The sequence below is a fragment of the Cottoperca gobio genome, chromosome 20, assembly GCF_900634415.1.
Source record: "Cottoperca gobio chromosome 20, fCotGob3.1, whole genome shotgun sequence".
NCBI classification, from domain to species: Eukaryota; Metazoa; Chordata; class Actinopteri; order Perciformes; family Bovichtidae; genus Cottoperca; species Cottoperca gobio.
The window spans coordinates 11,287,176-11,308,947 of NC_041374.1; the positions used below are offsets into that span (position 1 = coordinate 11,287,176).

A 21,772-nucleotide genomic window follows, 5' to 3' on the forward strand; every position below is an offset into this window, starting at 1 on the left:
ATGAAAACAAATGTACACCTTAACTAAAAATTCAATATTAAGTGTGATACCATTGGGTTTATGCTATTGATTTTGGATGAGTTTTGAACAGTCTTGTCGAGCAGGACAGCCGGCATGAAGGTGAATAGCAGAATGTGAACAGCTTCTCCAGTAACTGTACAACCTGTGTACAATATGAAGCATACAAGCAGCCCATCATACCATGGTGTTATTATAAACAACTTGACAAATGATTGAAATATCTACTATGTCCCATATAAGTTCTGTGTCTTGACCTTCAGCAATGTTGCATGTTGCTCTGTAGCAGCTGGAGGAAGCCAACACAAATCCCCGGCACGGTAAAGGGGATCAATGGTAAGTGGGAGGGGGGAGGGGAGAGAGGATGATGCTCGTAATAGCTCAGCAGACAAATGGATAGATAGAGATGGGTGGATAGAGTCTGGGATGAAACCCATCCAGAAATAAACAATGGTGAGTCAGCTGCAATGAAACCTCCCCATGTTCTGTCACCTTCCTCCTCCTCTTTACCTTCTGCTCCCCAGTTACTGATGGGTAAATGGAAACGACTCTGGTAATCACATATCACCTCTCTCAATGGAAATAGAAAAGTGGGCTGGTAGTATTAATTCCACACAGAAGATAAATCATAAAGACAAAGGAGAAAGTAGAAGAGAGGCAAGGCCATGAATAAGAGCAACAGAATGAGCAAAAGAGAGAAATTATGCATTGAATGGATAGAAGAGTCTTCATCACTTCAGTATGAGAAGCCACATGTGACTTTCTCCTACTTCTTCACCTCCTTTGCTTCCCTCTCTCTGCCTCTCTTTTTTTCTTAGATGAGTCTGGAGTTTTTTTCCGCGGCAACCACACAGACGAAGAGAAAAATCAATACGCTTTCTCTAAAGCATCTTCCAGCTGAGAATAGGAGGCTCACAAGGTTGAATAAAAGAGAACAAAGGACGGAGTAAGAAGAAGAAGAGGTGTTGAATGAGACTCACTAACATGAATGAGATAGAGAAAGAGATGATGGTGGGAAGAGAGCTGGTGATGAAATGTACTGTATGTCACTAGAAACCTAAAAGAGAACAGGAACAACTCTAATCATGTCATTATGTGATGTACTGTTATAGATTTGTCCGTGCATGCGTAGCCATTTTAAGTTTAAAAAAAGAATAAAGTAAGCGCATCAAAAAATAGCCCAAAATGTATTTGATGAAAGAAAATCTTTCTGTAACGGCTTTAAAGTTATTAAAGCTCCAAAAATCTGCTTCTTGATTTTCAAGTAGGACAGTGCCCTTCTTCTACAATTCTCGTACAATTGCTAAGTTGGTAAGAGGAGTTATTATGCAAGAAGTGTCAAATCCAAAAAAGGATTCACACACAGCTGGACGAGGATATGGTGCTTTTTATCTTTGAGTGTTCCTTTGGATCTGCTCTGTTCTCTCACTGCATCACTACTCGTTGAACTGCTCTACCGCCCAAATCCATCACCAATTTACAGCACTTTATAAATGTTGACTTTTTTTCCACCATTTACATTTTGATAATTTTCCCTGAATCTACTTGTGTCTACTTGAAAATTAAAATGTAGAACATGTCATTTAAGAGTGTGTGTGTGTGTGTGTGTGTGTGTGTGTGTGTGTGTGTGTGTGTGTGTGTGTGTGTGTGTGTGTGTGTGTGTGTGTGTGAGAGGCTGACATGGGCTGGGCTGGGCAGGTAGGGGGGGAACATTAGTGTGCAGGGCCATGGAGCGATTTGCCAGGATAAGGAAAACACAAACGCCGGCACAAGTCCTTGCAATTAGCTGAACACACAGAATCGGAGGCCAAATCGAATACGGCATTAAGCTGACAGACAGGTGTTCATTTATATACACACCCAGAGAAGGGCACACATACACAACGTACTGAATATATACACACACTGCAGTTAAGCAAAGGCACGTTCACATAAACATTCAATAAAGCACACGCACATACATACACAAGCACACACCTTTGCATATTACATAGGCATTGAAACACAGATATGCACTCTCCTGTCCACAAAGAGACAAAAACACACACATATTCACACAGCTATTATCTCACATTTGCTGATCGGTAATTTTCAGCCCGGTGGCACTATTCCCCCGTTACACAGTGCAATTACTGGATGTTTACAGAGCCAAACAATAGGCCAGTGAAACATACACTCATTCAAACATTCATTAGACAGGTCAATAGGAACTGAGGTGACCTAGACAATTAAAATGTATCATACACCACCCTCATTAAGGTTGAGCTGTGTGTTGTAATGTATCTGATGCAGGTATAAGGCCAAATCTATCCAATCGAAACACAATTTGGTTGCAGCAAGAGATTCAGTTTAATACAATGCAGTTTAAGTGGACTTTATCAAGCTGCCACCCTCATTGGGAATGACTTGTGTACTCATGTCAAAAGTAGAAAACCATAGTTTAGTATTACTGTATTTTCCTACACAGGAGAGTTGTTGGCTGATTCGAATGGTTCCATTACTATCCAACACGGATCAACCATCCCAATCTACACATCAAGGGAAAGTAGAAGATAAGTGGGCCAGCAAACTCTAACATACACTCTTATGGTCCCGCAGAATATATGTGGATACGGGCTGATATACAGTGTTACATGTAAGCATTTGTATTAATAAGTACAAAGATCCGAGCAGCACCAGTAAACACTATGTGTAAGAAGAACGTTTTTGTACTTGATTTTACGATGAGTAACACCAGCCCTCTTTAGACTGTGATCAGTGAACCGTCATCAGCAGAATGCCAATGATAAGACTAAAACTTCAGCAATGATACAACACAAGTGAACAAATTGACCAATCAAATCCCCATCGACTACACTCAGCCAATCGCAGTGCAGGCAGAGGATTAAGTTGCTGGATGAAGGAGAACTCGCTGAATAATTACTGCCCCATTGTCTCTTGATTTTCGAGCCGAGATGCAATCATATCAAAGATTCTCTGAATGACAAACAGGAAGGGTGAGATATTTTTACCATGATGATGCTAATGAGGATGCTAGCCTATTCATGTGTGTGTGTGTGTGTGTGTGTGTGTGTGTGTGTGTGTGTGTGTGTGTGTGTGTGTGTGTGTGTGTGTGTGTGTGTGTGTGTTCAATGAATGCCCCATTATGCTTCATCCCTGATGAAGGTGCCACACACTGTCAGTTTGTGTGTCGATGTGCGATCATGCAACCACAAACTATCTAGAACTATTCTGCCATGAGAATATCACACTGATAAGGTCACATTGGACATTAGCACACTCTACAGTTGTATGTGTGTGTATGTGTATGTGTGTGTGTGTGTGTATGTGTGTGTGTGTGTATGTATACACAGTCATTTTCTTGCGAGATAACATAAACACGCTCAGAAGCACAAACACTTTCTATGCTGCCTGTCAGTATTTCTTACCCTATTTCTTTCACACACACACACACACACACACACACACACACACGCCAACTGTCTGAACTATGATTACTCTGATCTTGCCATTACCAGGACAGTTTACACATGATGTGTGTGTGTGTGTGTGTGCCGTATAATGGTAATAGGGTTTCTTGTTAACGGGGCGTTTAGAAACCAGGTTACTGCAGAAAATAAGCCAGTAAGTGTATGTAAGTACACCGACTCACTCCCTTTGAGTGTGTCATGATGGCTTCTTTGTTGTGTAACCTTTAAAGACGTCTCAAACAGCCAGACCTCCAGTATCTCCACACTTCGTTTCAGCACTGTGACAGCGCTGGAGGAGAATTTGGACGAAAATAGCAGCCAATTGTGGACTTATACGCACTGTCTACATCCTGTGAGTCACACTACCTCTAAAGTGAACAAGAAGGGAGATTATTCAGTTTTCAACACAACTTTTGATTGAACCTCTTGGCTATCTAACAAGAAAAATGTAAAAAAGTAACTTCACAAAGAGGCACTGTAGTTGGTCAGCCTACTCAGGAATATATCCATGTCTGAGATTTAAGTAGCCTGGAGCATTTATAACTTGCAATAATCACTATAAACGTATTAATCTAACGTACCATCAAACTCTCTATTTCAAGGTCTGCGGTTGCAGAAGTTTTTCCAAACAATTTATTTAAAGAGTTGTGCAGCTCTTATATATCTAACCCAAAATGGCTCCATAATTAATTTTGATTTGACTCTGCACAGGCATTACAGGGTCATTTCACCTTGAGGTGAATAAACTCTCCTTGGACACTGTGCGAGTTTGGATGTGGGCATATTAATATTTCAGTATTGCCTTGTGTGCGATGATGTATTTGTGTGTGAGAGAGAGGGATAGTGTAATCAGTGAAGTGACGCAAGAGGGAAGAAAAACTAATAAACAAGTGATTAGCTTATGCATCTGCTCTTCTCATTAGTTCACACTGGGGTAATAATACAGCACAGGCGAGTGGTAGCAGTACTGTATCTGCTAAAAGCTGTGCAAGACAATACAAAGAAACGCTCACAAGGATGCTGGATAAGGATAAGGATACAATACGCAAGACATCAGAGTGTTTGAAAGCAGATTACAATAATAAGGATTAATATGATAAGAATGCTACTGTTGTCATTGTGATATTTCAGGTGATTTTATTAATGGTGGGGAATGTAATACCTTGCAAAAATGGCCACCTGCATATAAAGATTTTGCATGTGAAAATTGAGTGTTTAAGCACACACACACACACACACACACACACACACACACACACACACACACACACACACACACACACACACACAGACACACACACACACACACACACACACAACACACAACCTTTAAAAGCGTATTAAGTGAGACTAAAATCAGTCATCCACTTGGAGGATTTGAGGGGATGGAGGAAAGAGAGGAATATAGAGTTGTGCAATAGAAACATCCCATGCTGCATCTCCAACATGCTGGTCTCATGCATTATGACAGAGTGCACACTATAGTCCCACTGGGTTCATTAAACATAAAGAAATAAATACAAATCTCACAGCATTATGTACAGACAGCGGCACGTTCCTTAGACGAATGCAGGTGACAGCTCGGATTGTTTATTTTCCACCTTTTTAATCATCTGGATCTGAAGGTTTTGGTTTATTTGCTGCCTGATATTCACTGTACAACCTTCCAATGACACAGATCACTTCACTCTCCAAAGTGATATAATTTGGTAAGAAAACTTTTTCCAAATGATCACCCATCCTTGTAATATGATTGCCGGCATGACAGCTAAACCCATGATGGAATAGGAGTGAAATGATTACATAGCTTGAGCAATGCTTGTTTGACAGCTCTGCCACAGCAATAAAACAATGAAGACGAGTAGCTGAAATATACTCTTAGCTTGCACTTACACTGGGAGCATAGCAAATGAACCAATTAGTACTCCTTTCCCTTAGAAAGACAGTTCATCTTGACAGTATTAAATGCAACATGGCACCGAACTATAATATTGATCTATCCTGACGTAAATATGAGGTTTGAATTTCACAAGTCTCAGACCTTAGCGTTGACAAATGGCATTTCAAGACTGCAAAATCAGTGAAGTGATTCAGGCAAATACACAGAAGGTACAAAATGTACACGAGGGAAAAGCAAACAGGGTCACGCATGAATGCACATGTAACTTATTACAGTATGTGCCAATGCCCTCGGAAGCACACACACACACACACACACACACACACACACACACACACACACACACACCTTCACTAAAAGGGGTAAGACACCAACAACCTTGTCCAATGACTCATACGAGGGCCTGCCCTGCATCTATTGCTCAATTCACCATCTTTCTTCCTGCCATCACTCGACCAAGATTAGTGCTTCACTTAAGTCACGTTCAGAATGAAACATGTTTCTGGCTGAAAGGACAGCCTTTATTGATATTATGAGGTGATGCACACACACACACACACACACACACACACACACACACACACACACACACACACACACGCACACACACACACACAGATATTTAAACATACACACAGGTGAGTAGAGCCTTAGGAATTACTTCATACCCTGCGGTGAAAAAGAAGGGAAAGATTGATAGTGGGGGACTGAGCTAGAAAGAGAGAGAGAGAGAGAGAGAGAGAGAGAGAGAGAGAGAGAGAGAGAGAGAGAGAGAGAGAGAGAGAGAGAGAGAGAGAGAGAGAGACAGAAAGAGAAAGTGTGGGAGAGAGAGAGAGACAGAAAGAGAAAGTGTGGGAGAGAGAGAGGCAGAGAGAGAAAGTGTGGGAGACAGAGAGGCAGAGAGAGAAAGTGTGGGAGAGAGAGAGGGAGAGAGAGAAAGTGTGGGAGAGAGTGTAAGGGATTAAAAAAGAAGAGCAGAATAGACAGGCTGCTTTAATAGACACACAAAGGACAACAGGGGGGAGTGTAAGAGAAGTGTGTGTTTAGACTGAAAGCGAGAGAGAAAACACTGCGGGTGCTGGATGAATGCCTACACCTCCCAACCCATCATCACTGTCAAGCCGTTTCTACCAGCAGAAGTGTGATGGAGAGATGGGGAGAGATGGGGAGAGATGGAGCAATGGATGCATGATGGAGGAGTGTTTCTAAATTGAGTCAGCACCCCCAGGATGCATGAGAGTTATTTTGTCATGACTCAAGGAAAAAATTGGTTTGAGTCTGCAGATCACAGATGGGGGGTCCATGATCAAAACCTAAGAGTTTCCCAGGATGAAAATAAATAATGAAACAAACGAGACGGCTGAACACATATTTGTATGTGGTTGACAGCAGCGTTTCTCTACACTAACTAACTATTCAGCACTGTGTAATCAATTACTCTGTTTTGTTTAACTTTATTTAACTGATGTGGATTTAGTAGGCATGGATGCATTCCCAGTAACGCCCTGAGCAGCTCCACTGGAACAGTTAAGGGTAAAGGGTCTTCCTCGAGGGCACTACAGTGGTGAGTGGTGAGCAGAGCTGCTTCTCCTCCCGATCCAGATTTATGCAGTCATAAGCCTGTGTGATCTCGCACGTTTGAATTCAGCTGTGTGTTTTGCCCCTCTTCGTTTCACTACAATATTGACAGTAACTGTGCTTTTTTAAAATGGCCTCAATGGAGAATTTAAGGCTAACGTGTCAAAATGTTATTTGAGAGCCTTTTTTTTTTTTTAAAGTCAAGAAGCAAAGTAAAATCTCATGGAGGGCGAAAGGAGAGCAGTAATTTACAAGGAGGCAAAAAGGTTAAACTAACAGTAAGTGAGCATACTGTGCTTGACTTGTGAAGAAATAGCATGCTCATCCTCCCTCGCCCAGTTAGCTGCTGCTTTATCCTCATGCAGTGTTCGGTAACACACCTGTGAGTCAGTCAACTTTATTTAGCATGTCATGCAGACTTTAGATTAAGAACAATATGGGTTTGAGTTATATATGTGTGAGTGGGCATGTGAGTGTTATATTTTAGTAAGTACACTCTCACAGGGATGTATTATGAGATGATTGTAATATCTGCTTTTGTACCTCTGTAGCAAGCAGATGGCTAAATGTGATCACCTATGACTATTCTCATCATAATTTCAAATGAGCACAACAAACCACAACACATTTAGATCTTCTACATTTTTGTTACCTTTTTATTCAATACGCTTGTTTCCCTCTTTCCATGTGTCGAACTGCTTTCCTATTCTAAGCCTTCTGTATTTCTGTTCTCCCAATTTCAGTTTATTTTAGTTCTCCGGTCATAACTGAGTCCCGCTGGGTCCAATAACAAGCACTCAACGCTTGATTTCCTGCAAGCAGCTCAGCAGAAAGGTCAAGATCCCTCTCCTGGACATGAGATATACAACTCACTGACCTTAACATCTGCAGCCCCATGGAAGACTGAGCGTTGTGCAAAGATTACAGTGCATGCAAGATGTACAACTGCTTGACATTAATGTCTGTGGTGGATGTTAATAAAATAGCTAATTAAAGACAAGATACATTTCTCTGAGTGTAAAGTTGACAGGTCTGAGTTCATGCAAGACTGCACCGAAGTCAAAGGGAAAATAAAATCTAAGTAGAGTTGTCTCATGAGGGTAGTTATACTGATCGCACTGCGCTACACATACAACTGAATTCTGCCAGTGTTCATGGAGGATGTAGTCTATACTCACATGGAGAGGTAACCGGAGATCCATAAAGAGACCCATTGGCTCAACTGGAATATATGGACTCATCAGATAGAGCTCTGAGAAACATGTGTGATTGCTTTAAAAAGATATTCAAGCACACAAATCAACACGACTTGTATTCTGCCTCAATAATAACAGAAATATCACTTACTGTAAAACCCATTAAGATAAATGTAAAAGGGACAATTTGACTTGTGTTTAATCTATTTAGTTTTTGTTTTTTATCCTAGTAGATAAAAACAAAATTGAATGTTTCTAAACTAATTTCCATACATATTAAGATAAAGGCAATGAGTCTAACAATCTGTTCAATTTGATAGGTATGGTAATAATTGAGCCTGTAGATAGAGTGTGGTTAAGCAGTGCAGCTCTCGAGTGTGTGCTAGAGCAGAGGCGAGGTGAAGTGAGGCGTGGGGAGGAGAGAAGATATACAGTAATTCTGCTAGTGTGACATTTTCCCATAATCCCTTCCAAATGCCGCCAGTGTCATGAGACAGAGCGGCAGGGAGGTGGTGGGAGGAGGAGATGGAGAGCATCTACCGTCATACTTTTGTTGGGTGTGAAGCGGTCAAAGAATATCATATATCAACCTTTTTTTACTACTCTGTGGCTGTTCCTGTGTGTATCTGTGTAAAAGGTTTGATAGATGTTAATCGAAGAAATGTTAGTGGCAGTAATTACCATAAAAAACAATAATGCAATGATTAGATCAAAAGAACACGACAGATTCATTACCGACTGGACACATTAGTGCTCACGTACACACGCAGTCCGGCTCTGTCCTGGTCTCTGTCCTCACAATTGTGGCACTATATTGCATAAAGTTTGAGTTTTACGGGTTCAGTTGGTTGATTGACCCTCATGAGCACAGTCAGGGGGACTGGGAGCAGCAAAAGCTCCATTCTTGATAATTGAACGGATAATAACTTGACAAAATGATGATGATGGCTGGACTAGATTGACTGAAATGTTCAACATAATGATAACTATAAAGGGAATTTGACACAGGACTAAGAATAAAAATAGATAACAAAATGATCACTGCTCTACTGTCTGTCTCGGACACCTAATTCACATTCACCTGTCTGTCTCTCTTTGGTCTATCTTTCTATTTCCCAGGCCTCAAATTTAGGGTGAAGCTCAGCGTAACAGACAGGAAGGCAGACACGCAGGGTTGTTATCATCCCAAGGTCACACACACATACACACACACGCTCAAACAGTTAGGCCACCTCAGAAAAGGAAAATAACTACAATGGGCAATTTACCCAGAACAGGCAGGGATGATGGCCAGGGCACAGATGCATGCACACACACACTAACACACACACAGACACACGTGCACATACACACAGCTGTGCCTCAGGGCCAAGGTTCTGGCAATGCATCATTACCCTCCCTTGGAGGTGATTCCATATCCCAGCATGCATTTCTCATGTGGAGAGGAAATTACCCCTGGGCCGTGCTGAGAGCCAATAGAGTGTGTCCTCTCTCCTCTATCTGTCTCTCTCTCTTCCATCCTCTTTTTCTTTAAATCCCTCGCTCACCCTGTGACTGTGACTCTCACACCCTTGCTGTCCTCCCTCCCTTGCTCTCTCCTGGAGTCATCTAGTTACTAACCCCTTCTTTCATCTCTCTTTATCTTTTCCTCATTGCCACTTCATTTTCCCCTCTCCTTCGCGTTTTCTGCGTCTGATGTAGAACACAGATTGATAACAAAGGACAAAAAGGACTGACTGGCTCTCTCATTTCTGTCCTTCCCTTTCTCTGTCTTTCAGTCAGTTCCGTTATTCTTGGTGAGGTTAAACATCTGAGTTCCCCTTCAAAGCACCGCGGTTATCCCCCTGAAGGCACAGATCAGACATCAAATGTCTTCCCAAGTTCATCCTATATTTATCTTTTAACTAAAGATCCATATACATAAATGCACCATAACTAATTCAATACTAATATTCACTATTTAAAAAACAAGACATGGTTTTATTCTTAAAGTCACCATTGTAAGGAAGGTGATAAGTTGTCATGTAAGCATTCTTTATATCAGTGCAAGGTCATTTAAAATGTCTTATGAAAAATGCTAATTTTCTAGAAGTGCAGTGATCATCTGTCGCAACAGTGAGGTGCAATCCTTGGGTCTGTTTAAATAACTTGAAATTCAGCTGCAAAATGGCCTTTGTCACTGCAGAGCTATACAGACAGCCTTAATCAGCAACGTCTTTTGTTATAGCCCCGTATAAGAATAGAACGGGTTTTTATATAGTGGTCTAGTGGTAGAACACAGGAAGGTTGTGAGTTCAATACCAGGGCTACCACTATTGAGCCTCTGATTCTGCACAGTCAAAAGGAAATATTGCATGGTTGCAATATGCGTATACAGTAGTCAGAGTTAGAACAAGTAGTACAAGCGCTTTGTCTCTGTCCGTGGTGCTGAAGCTTTGAAACCAATGAAGCTGTGTGTCTCTGTCCGTGGTGCTGAAGGAGTCCAACCCTCCCTCTCACTGACACTGATCACAACAATGAAATGCATGCCATGTTCTTACCACATCTTTTATTCATTTTGCACAAAATCCACCGATAATAATATGCTAATGTAAGACAGAATTAAATGCTTGTGGTGGAAAACCACAGTCATTACTATCTTAATATATCAAAAATACATTTGACTTCTTCTGGCCACTCTTTATTGGGCCACTCCTTCCAACATTTTGGTGACACATCAGACTGAGTAGCTCACTGACATATATGACGTCTGACATAGTTTTTATGATACTGTATACTGTATTACAGACACTGTCCCCAATGGAAAACTGTTAATACTGAAGTCCTAATCCATCCATCCATCGTCTACCGCTTATCCGGGATCGGGTCGCGGGGGCAGCAGCTCCAGTAAGGAACCCCAATCTTCCCTTCTCCGGGCCACATCCTCCAGCTCCGACTGGGGGATCCTGAGGCGTTCCCAGGCCAGTGAGGAGATATAATCTTTCCACCGAGTCCTGGGTCTTCCCCGGGGTCTCCTCCCAGCTGGACGTGCCTGGAACAGCTCCCTAGGGAGGCGCCCAGGTGGCATCCTTACTAGATGCCCGAACCACCTCAACTGGCTCCTTTCAACGTAAAGGAGCAGCGGCTCTACTCCGAGTCTCTCACGGATGGCTGAGCTTCTCACCCTATCTCTAAGGGAGACGCCAGCCACCCGTCTGAGAAAACCCATTTCGGCCGCTTGTACCCGTGATCTCGTTCTTTCAGTCATGACCCAGCCTTCATGACCATAGGTGAGGGTAGGAACGAAGATCGACCGGTATATTGAGAGCTTTGCCTGGCTCAGCTCTCTTTTCGTCACAACGGTGCGGTAAAGTGACTGTAATACCGCCCCCGCTGCTCCAATTCTCCGGCCAATCTCTCGCTCCATTGTCCCCTCACTCGCGAACAAGACCCCGAGGTACTTAAACTCCTTCACTTGGGGTAATGGCTCATTCCCTACCTGGAGTAGGCAATCCACCGGTTTCCTGCTGAGAGCCATGGCCTCAGATTTGGAGGTGCTGATCCTCATCCCAACCGCTGCACATTCGGCTGCGAACCGATCCAGTGACTGTTGAAGGTCACAGACTGATGATGCCATAAGGACCACATCATCTGCAAAGAGCAGCGATGAGATCCTCAGGTCACCGAACTGCAACCCCTCTCCTCCACGACTACGCCTCGATATCCTATCCATGAAAATCACGAACAGGATTGGTGATAAAGCGCAGCCCGCAGCGGAGGCCAACATTCATGGGAAACGAGTCCGACTTACTGCCGAGTATCCGGACACAACTCTCGCTTTGGGCGTACAGGGATTGGATGGCCCTCAAAAGTGACCCCCTCACCCCATACTCCCGCAGCACCTCCCACAGTATCTCCCGGGGGACCCGGTCATACGCCTTCTCCAGATCCACAAAACACATGTAGACTGGATGGGCGTACTCCCAGGCCCCCTCCAGGATCCTTGCAAGAGTTGGTCTGTTGTTCCACGACCAGGACGGAATCCGCATTGTTCCTCTTCAATCAGAGGTTCGACTACCGGCCGAACCCTCCTTTCCAGTACCTTGGAGTAGACTTTACCAGGGAGGCTGAGAAGTGTGATACCCCTGTAGTTGGCACACACTCTCTGGTCCCCCTTTTTAAATAGGGGAACCACCACCCCGGTCTGCCAACCCCTAGGCACTGTCCCAGACTTCCACGCAATGTTGACGAGGCGTGTCAACCAAGACAGCCCCTCAACACCCAAAGCCTTCAGCATTTCTGGACGGATCTCATCAACCCCTGCGGCTTTGCCACTGTCGAGTTGTTTGACTACCTCAGTGACTTCCATCAGGGAAATTGACGATGATCCCCCATCAGCTTCCAGCTCTGCCTCAACCATAGAGGGCGTGTTAGTCGGATTCAGGAGTTCCTCAAAGTGCTCCTTCCAGCGGCCGATAACCTTCTCAGTTGAAGTCAGCAGGGTCCCACCCTTGCTGTACACAGCTTGGATGGTTCCTCGCTTCCCCCTCCTGAGGTGCCGGATGGTTTTCCAGAAGCACCTTGGTGCCGACCGAAAGTCCTTCTCCATAGCTTCTCCGAACTTCTCCCACACCCGCTGCTTTGCCTCTGACACGGCAGAAGCTGCCGCCCTTCTAGTTCTTCGATACCCTGCAACTGTTTCCGGAGTCCTCCCGGATAGCATAACCCGGAAGAACTCCTTCTTCAGTCGGACGGCTTCCCTGACCACCGGGGTCCACCACGGTGTTCGAGGGTTACCGCCCCTTGAGGCACCTAAGACCTTGAGACCACAGCTCATCACCGCAGCTTCAGCAATAGAGGTTTTGAACATCGCCCACTCAGGTTCAATGCCCCCAACCTCCACAGGGATGGCTGAAAAGCTCAGAACTGCGGTTTGGGGCATAGGCACAAACAACAGTCAGAGTTTTCCCCCCCATAACCCGAAGGCGTAGGGAGGCAACCCTCTCGTCCACCGGGATAAACTCCAACGTAGCGGCGCTCACCCGGGGGCTCGTGAGTATCCCCACCCCGGCCCGACGCCTCACACCTTGGGCAACTCCGGAGAAGAATAGAGTCCAACCCCTATCCAGGAGTACGGTTCCAGAGCCAAGACTGTGCGTGGAGGTAAGCCCCACCAGATCCAACTGGTAGCGATCCACCTCCCGCACTAGTTCCGGCTCCTTCCCCCACAGAGAGGTGATGTTCCACGTCCCCAGAGCCAGCCTCTGCTGCCCGGGTCTGGTCCGTCGAGGTCCCTGACCATCACTGCCACCCGTGTGACAGCGCACCCGACCCCAGCGGTTTTTCCCATGAGTGGTGGGCCCACAGGATGGATGGATGGGAGGCACCACGTAGCTTCTTCGGGCTGTGCCCGACCGGGCTCCGTAGCAAACCCTGAAGTCCTAATGCTTTGTGGTATTATAAAGGTAGAACATTAATTCAAACTTATTTTCGAACAACTGTACATGTTGGGTCTCAACCAGGTGACAAAGTTGTGGAAGTGTGTGGAGAAGATGCATAACATGTATGCCAGATAATGGCACTGTGTGTTTTCAAATAACACACAGTTAAGTACTGCCCATCAGGAACACGACTGAAAATGGAGGACACATTACATTTTGAATGTTGGACTTGTCCAACTGCCACAGCTGTGCACACAGCTCAGCAGAGAACGACTCCAAGTAAATACCAAAGAAACATAATCTGTTTCCAGTTTACACAATAGAAATCCTCAGGTGCATCGTATAATAAACTGGGTACTGTGGATGTGAGTGGGTCTTACGTTCACTTAAGTGAGTATGGGATATTCAGTCTGAATAAAATCGTATGATCAAGACCTTCCACACATGCACACAAACACCAAGAGGCTGCCGGTGCCTCAATTTCCATCTAAAGTAGGTTGAGTCTGTTGAGCCATACATAAACCATATGTATATCCAAAACACAAAGCAATGCATTGTACAAACAGACAATGGCGGCAAGAAGGGAATACAAGCCACTATGTTTTTCTCTTTTTGCACATATATAAAAACAAACACCAACTGACATGGCTGAACAACAATTCTCTCTTTCTCATTTTGTTAAGCACATGCACACACATACATGTTATGGTCCAATACACTGTGTGACACATGGGAATGCAGCAGACCTATAATATCACATGAATGCCACCCACACACACACACACACACACACACACACACACGCACACGCATACACACACACACACACAGTCTCCACAGCCCTGCCTTTGACACAGCCTTGGACACACACATATACATACACATCCCATTCACAGACACAAGTGCACACACACAGACACACACAGACACACACACTATAGACATGCACAGAGTCACTGCTGACCATTGCAGATGGTCCATAAATAGAGCGATGTGTTCGGGCTGTGAGCCAACCAACACTGTCAGTAAATAGCGAGCGGTGACAATGACATGTCACAGCAGATCTCATCATATCAAGGTACTGTAAATAGCAATTTCATGTCAGCAGCTCTATTGCCTCGAGCACATAATGGGGGCACAGGGGGCATTTATTTTACCTTATATCTGTACAATGTTTAACATCTAGTGTTGCAGTGATGTGGCTTTAACCCTTAGATTCCTGACTGCCGGATCAAGTGAAAAAAAAGAAGGTTTTGCCAGGATAATCTTTTTTAAATTACCTTTTTTAATCTGTAATAACAGGTGGGGAATAAAGTTTTGTCAGGATCATGTGTTTGTTGTTGTAATACTCAATCTGGCCACATGAGGCTGAAGTGCTCCACTACTAAATGTTCTAAACAAGATTAAAAGCATTAATCTTTTCATCCATAAGTTTTCATTTCTCCATGTTCTCTAAACACAAGGTACATATATTGTGTCTGAGCAAGTTATGAAATGTATCAAGAGAAAGAATGATTTATATAAATGAAATGACTCCACTCAGCAATAACCTCATATCGTATATCATGGCTAACAAAGGGAAGGGTCTAACATTCAAAAACTAAAGGTAAGGGGGAAATCCACTGGACAAGGAACCTCAAGAACTTTGTACTGATTATACTCTCAAAACCCTTTTTTTCAGCTGCTCTTTGTCTTAAACACAGAAGAGAACGAAGAGATTCAGGTGTTTTTCACTTGCCTCTCAGGACTTCTTTAGTTTTTGTGTCAGGTTTTTCAGTCTGTATTTGGTAAAAGTACAACCTAAAAGCAAGACGTTAACAATCTTCATTTACTCATGACAAAAGCATTTGAACATCAAACATCACTAACACTGCTACCTATATGTCTGAGGCCTATCTCTTGGCTTGTGGAGATGATGTAAATGAGGGGGGTTTGATTTATCTTATCTTGAAGTGAGGTGTCTATGTTTCAGGCTGATTGAGTGTTTGAGGAGATAAGCCAAACACACCCCCACAGTTAAAGAAAATACTGCAATCTTGTTTTTGATCACACACTTTATTTTTTCTTCCCGTCAATTCTCATTTCTACAACACTGAATTCTTGTTGATGTTTTTGGTTTTTTTCCTAACCTCCTGCTGTACGCTTTGTAACAATGGCCCCCACCTCCTTGGTCCCTTATTCCACTCTCCCTGAGCTAATGTTTATCTCTTTCTTACTAACAAACCCCTAATATGCCTTTGCGTAGTTCCCTCGCTCCTTTTTTTCTTTTCGATCCCTCAAGGTACGTCTCCCTTATTCCCTAAACAAATGACTCTGTGCTTTCTTCCCTCACTTAAGATTATTCCAATCTCCTTTATTTGTTGCTTTTTCTTTGCCTTCATTATTGGTTTCTGCCTTCTCATCCTCAATACTTTTATTGGTTCCGTAGGTCTGTGCTCTTCATCTTACTCCCTACATTGTTTTATAAGATTTAATTTAAGCTCAGTGGGGGTGAGAATCTCTTTTCACAGAGAGAGGTTAAAGGAAAACACACAAACAAAATAATGACAGACAACACTTATCTGCATTATGCTCTGCCTTTCTCCTCACTTCTGCTCATTCGTTCTTCTATTTATTCACCTTCATCCATCTTCATCTTTCTACCATCCACCATTTCTTTCCCTACCAAATCCTCCTCCCTTTCTCGCCCTCCCTCTTCATGTGCCTCCTTTCTTCCCTCCCTTTAGCTTCATCTTCACCACTCCCTCCTCCCTCCCCTTATCTATCTTATCTCCCTCTCTTCCTCCTCTCCTCTCTTCACTCCCATCCATTAGCAGTTATTGAGTTTTCTCTTTGTGTTGCTGTCCTCACCTCTGCTCTATCGCACTCATTCTTCTGCAACTGTAATGGCCCCTAACTGTGTTACCGGCTGCCGTGCGCGCGCACACACACACACACACACACACACACACACACACACACACACACACACACACGGAACACGGGATAGCATGTGGGGAGGAATTCCCACAAACACACACCGCACACTTACACAAACATTAACACACACTGACATAACCTCTGCCCTCACGCAGAGTGTTCCTTGTATCTAATTGCTCTCAACTCATTTAGCACTTCATGTAAGCTCAGCGAGCTCCAATTAAAGCAAGAACAAGAGTGAAGTTGGTGTAGGAGGCAATTTAACCTATTGGCAAAGAGAAATGTAGCATATGGTTCCAATTCAAAGATATTAAGAGTAGAGTGACAGCTTGTAGTTAAACGTTTAACAATGTCAACTTAAATACATTTTAAGTATGACTCAGAAGTTAAATAAAGACCATTAATTATTGTTGGATTGACACTTTACTAAAGACTATGAATGAGCAGATTACAGGAAGACAACAGAAACATCATGAAATAAAATAATTTTTTTCATATTGTACTAATAGGATATAAGACATATTATAAAATAGTTACATTGAGCTGCGTAACTTTTCTTAAAGCATTTAGTTGAATTTGGTGAAAGTAAATACTTCCAGTATGTCTCTCCATAGACATTTATTGTTTAATTTTTGCTGTAGCTAAAATGTCTGGATTTAGTGTCTTTAACACTGATAACAAAATCAAAACAATAAATATTAAGTATTTATGTTTGCACATACACAAAATGTATCCTATGATGTGAAAAAACCCCAGAAAAGATAATGTTAGCAAAACTATAATCCAGACGTCGTTGGTGGGAGTTCTGATATGGACAGATACTGAGACATTTAACCACTTTTAGGTGTAGATGGTATTTGTCCATTTGTAGTCAGAACAATGTATTCATATTTATAGGGATTCAGTGTTTGATTGCTTTTAAATTCCCTTTATTATTACACTGTCTTTTTAGGTTGTATGCACTTTGGATACCTGTTGTTCTAAGTCTAAGTAAATGTAAACAACACGCTGAGTCTAAGGCATTTTCACACCACCAGGCTCCAGCTTGTAAAGTCTGAATTTTAAAATAGACATGAATAACTTTGTAACTTTTAATTAAAAAAAGCTTTTATTGAACGCAGGGGGCATTGAACACACAAAGGAGCTCTCGAAATGTTGGAACCGTGTACAAAATTGCTGTATTTGTTAATAATAGTTGAGGAGACGGAGACTGCGTTTTAATATCTTTAAAATATTTCTAAAATAATGTTTAAAAATACGTGTAGATGCAATATGAAGCTTGAAGCATTAAGGGAAACAAAGGATCTCTTATAAGAACTTGTGCATATGAGTAAGTGTGCTAATGACTCCAGTGGGCAAGTAAACAACATAGCAAGTCGGTAAATATATTAGTTTGTGCATGTCTGAATATGTTTGTAAGCAACATTTCCTTCCTGAAACCAGATTATTACGTCTTCAGCGCCAGTTTTAAAAGTTAACAAAGTAATGAAAGAAATAAAAGTGGAGCCTGCTGGCTCAAGAAAAATAACATAGACAAGTAGAACTGTTTCTAAAACTTCATTGAAGTTATGCAGCGGGAGGTTTGCAGTCATTTAGACTAAAATAATGCATTTGACCTTTAAATGTTTTCACTGCCTTTGCTCATCAGATTAGACAGTGAAGCCAACAGAGATTAAAAAGCTGTTGCACATATTGCACCGTAAAGAATGGCAGCAACTACCTAATGTATGAAAATATATATATATATACAATTGAGTATCTCTCAATGAGAATTCATATTCCAGCATTCAGCTGTGCATGACTTTACATGTTTTCCTTCTTCTCTCCACAGCGTCTCTTTGATAAACTTATTTCCACTGTTGCAACTGTTTATGTTGTTGTTGTGTGACTCGTGTGCCTTTGTCACTAAAGTGTCTGGTATAGAAACACCTTACAGAAAACAGAACATATATTACTGCTTCGCCTCGTGCTGAATTTTAGAAAAGCTTTTCTGTGTACACAAACATCCCGGTGCAGACGAGAAACTGCAGCAGAGTGCAAACAACAAGCACTTCACAAACTTGGGAGTGAATATGTAAATGACAAAATAAAGTTTTGCTTTTCACAAAGAGAAAAAGTCTTCAAATGTGTTCAGTGATCAGAACCACTGTTTACTTTGCACAGTCAATGTACATTTTGGGAATTCTGTCTCATTTGCAAAAATGAAATCAAACCTATAAATTATTATTTCACTGAGTGGGAACATTTTTGAGACCATCTTGAGCCAGTCAGTCAGATTACATTAATAATAAACCATCACAACCTCATTATCAGATACTGCAGACAACTTCTCAAGATTAAAGACTCTTGAGGAGGATTGTAGGTTCATCTGAATGTCCACGTGTCATTCAGTCACTCTCCCTTTCTTCGCCATTGTTTTAAATAATTCTCTCCCATACTTTCTCTCTTATTCTGTCCTTCATCTCTCTCACCCGCTCCCTCCCTTTCTCTCTCTCTCTCTTTGTCTCCCTCTCCTGTGATTGACAGTTGCAGCTGAGACTTGATCCATGCACGTCTCAATCCCTCTCGCTCTGTAATTAAAGGAATTATTCATCAAGAGTCCTGTGAAATATATATAAATAAAAAAGAGAGTGAGCTCCCCTTAACTGTGGAGACAAGAGGATGGAAGTGATCACAGCCGAGTAGGACTCTTTTACTCACAGCATGACACGAAGGAGGCGAAATGGAGCTTCTAAAGCAACCGGTGTGTGACTGGAGGAACGCTGTATTTTATTAGCGGTCTTTTCTTAACACAACTAGTACGCAGAGACACTAGTCCAGAAGGGAACAAGGCTGTGTAACGCTAAACATTTGTGCAGTGTGGAAATAAATACAGCAGCGCTGTAATTTATTACAGTGAGGCGACTGCATTGGGGTCTGATGCAGACAAACACAAGCAGAGTCGTCTGGCAAAATAAGTTCAACTTTTGTCGCAACGCAATGTGACATCATCATTCCTGGTACATTACTTTGTAAGGTTAAAATGGTAATTCAGTTTTTTACATCACGGTTGTTTAGACGGCGGATAAAACGATAGTCTTTAACAACATTCATGAACTTTTGAGAGTTGTGAAACACTTCCTCGTATGATTATAAATTGCTGTGCGGTATTTTGGTCGGTGCAAAGCTTTCAAACGTAGGAATCTATTCGTCAAAACAGCGTTCTTGTGTTGTGTTTCATCCTCGCACTGGTACCTGAAGCAACATGCCCTCATGAACGCAGCTCTTTGAGCAGTGCTGTCTTTAGTCTGAACACTCGATCTGAGAGAGCCTTGAAATAAACTGGTGGTGGTGGTGTGGGGAGGGGGGGGGGTTATCTGCAGCTGTATTAGCTATCACCAGTGATTCTTATGTATACTGTATATTGATACGCAGATATCAATACTAGAGAGAAATTTGTGTATAAGATTCCTTCTGTGCCTGTTAGAGCAGGATGACTTTACTATGACTGTGATTGTAATATTGATTTGTGTGTGTGTGTGTGTGTGTGTGTGTGTGTGTGTGTGTGTGTGTGTGTGTGTGTGTGTGTGTGTGAGTGTGTGTGTGTGTGTGTGTGTGCTGTGTATACAACAACACATTCAAGGGTTAAGACAAAGTATGTTACATGTGGGTTAAAGTGAGGCTCCAGGGAATGAATGTCAATGCCAGTGTTTCCCCTACCGTTGTCTTGGAGGGGCGCTGCGCCCCGCCTGAAATTCAAGGTGTTTTTTTTATTTTTCTCAAAATATTTTTTACTCACAACTTTTCACATTGACATGTGCTCTTTTATTAAATAAACTAAACACTTATGCTATTGATCTAATGTATGTGCACGTTTCAGTTTGTACCGTCTACTTTGCGCATTCACATTCTCTCCTTCGCTCCGTTATGTGAAGGGCAGAGCTTCGCAGCTGACACGTGCGCACACACCTACAGAGCGGAAGAAAGGAGAGCTAAAAGCTAAAAGAGAAACCACGCACAGAGAACTAAAGAGAAACCGCGCCACACACGCGCACACCCCCCGTCGCACAGTAAGAACCCCTCCAAAGCAGTAAACCTAGGGGAAACACTGAATGCAATGTCCTCACAAATACAGGAATACAAGTGTATGTGATGTGTGTCTTTGCACTCTTATCACACTTATGAAATCCTCTAACACACAGATTTGTTCTTCCTTTGCTTCATGATCCCAACGAAACACACACAAAACACCCCCCCCCCCCCCCCCTCTTCTTCCCCCCCCCCCATACAACGCTTTAATCCTACCTGGGGTCCTTCTGAATAGAGTCGATGGAAGGTGAGCGTTGCAGGCTGCCTTCGGGCGGCAGGGCTGGTCCAGACTTGCTGTAGGGTGATTCCACCACCGAGGGGCAGTACTGCAGGGTGCGGTAGGGGTCCGCCACATAGGGGTCTGAGCCGTACACGTCTCCACCACCTCCGCTTGAGGTGTAGCCTGGTCCCACTGTGGCATAGTTGTTGGTCCCGCCACGGCTGTAGTTTCCTGTCCCTGTGCTGTGGCTTCCTGAGCGCTGCAAAGGGGTGGAGTCGACACCAGGGGAGGAAGGAGCTATGGTGGGAAAGTAGGGACAGAGGACATAACTTAGGACCTGGTCATGGACACGTTGGGTAAGGTCTACAGGGCACAGGAGAGGGCAGAAGGAGAAGGGGAGGGGAGAAGAAGACAAAATGAAAGGAGAGGAGAGGAGCACAGGAGATGATAGAGAGGAGAGGAGAGGCAGAAAGGCAGGCACAGAGATGAACAGGTTGTTGGGGAAAGACAAGCGTGTCTCCATATGGATGGATGAATATTGGCCACAAGCCCGGGATTGACAGCAAGGACCAATGTTCAACAGAGGGAAGAATGAAGAGAGAAGAAGAGACACAAGTTGTGTAGTTAAAAGTTTGAAATCATTATAACGACTGCTGTAATCAATGTGTACGAACATCTGAAATAAAATACTTAAAATTATCAAAGTTTTCATCACAAAGCATATGGACTATGATAACATAGTTCAATATTTATTTTTAAAGTAGACTAATTTAAGCTAACAGAAATACCTGAGACCAACTTAGCAATAGTTTTATTCCAGCGTGAAGTACAGTAGTGTAATAAAAACCCACTTTAAACAACAGTTTCCACTGAGGGTTTGTAAACAATGTTAGCTTTGTCACTCAAATGACTCATTAGCCTGCCATTCCCATGCAGTGAAAAATGGAAACTTTGCTCGTAAGCCTATTTGCGGGTAGCTAGAG

The 21,772-nt window shown here is 42.9% G+C and overlaps 1 protein-coding gene across 2 annotated transcripts in view; it reads right to left on the reverse strand.

The window, feature by feature from the left end:
- ctnnd2a (catenin (cadherin-associated protein), delta 2a) overlaps positions 1 to 21,772 on the reverse strand; it is a 227,030-nt gene that overhangs the window by 75,348 nt on the left and 129,910 nt on the right. For both annotated transcript variants that reach the window (XM_029457760.1, XM_029457761.1), the window contains one exon: positions 20,786 to 21,086. In XM_029457760.1, coding sequence (XP_029313620.1) covers positions 20,786 to 21,086 — 301 coding nt within the window. The remainder of the gene's footprint in view (positions 1 to 20,785; positions 21,087 to 21,772) is intronic.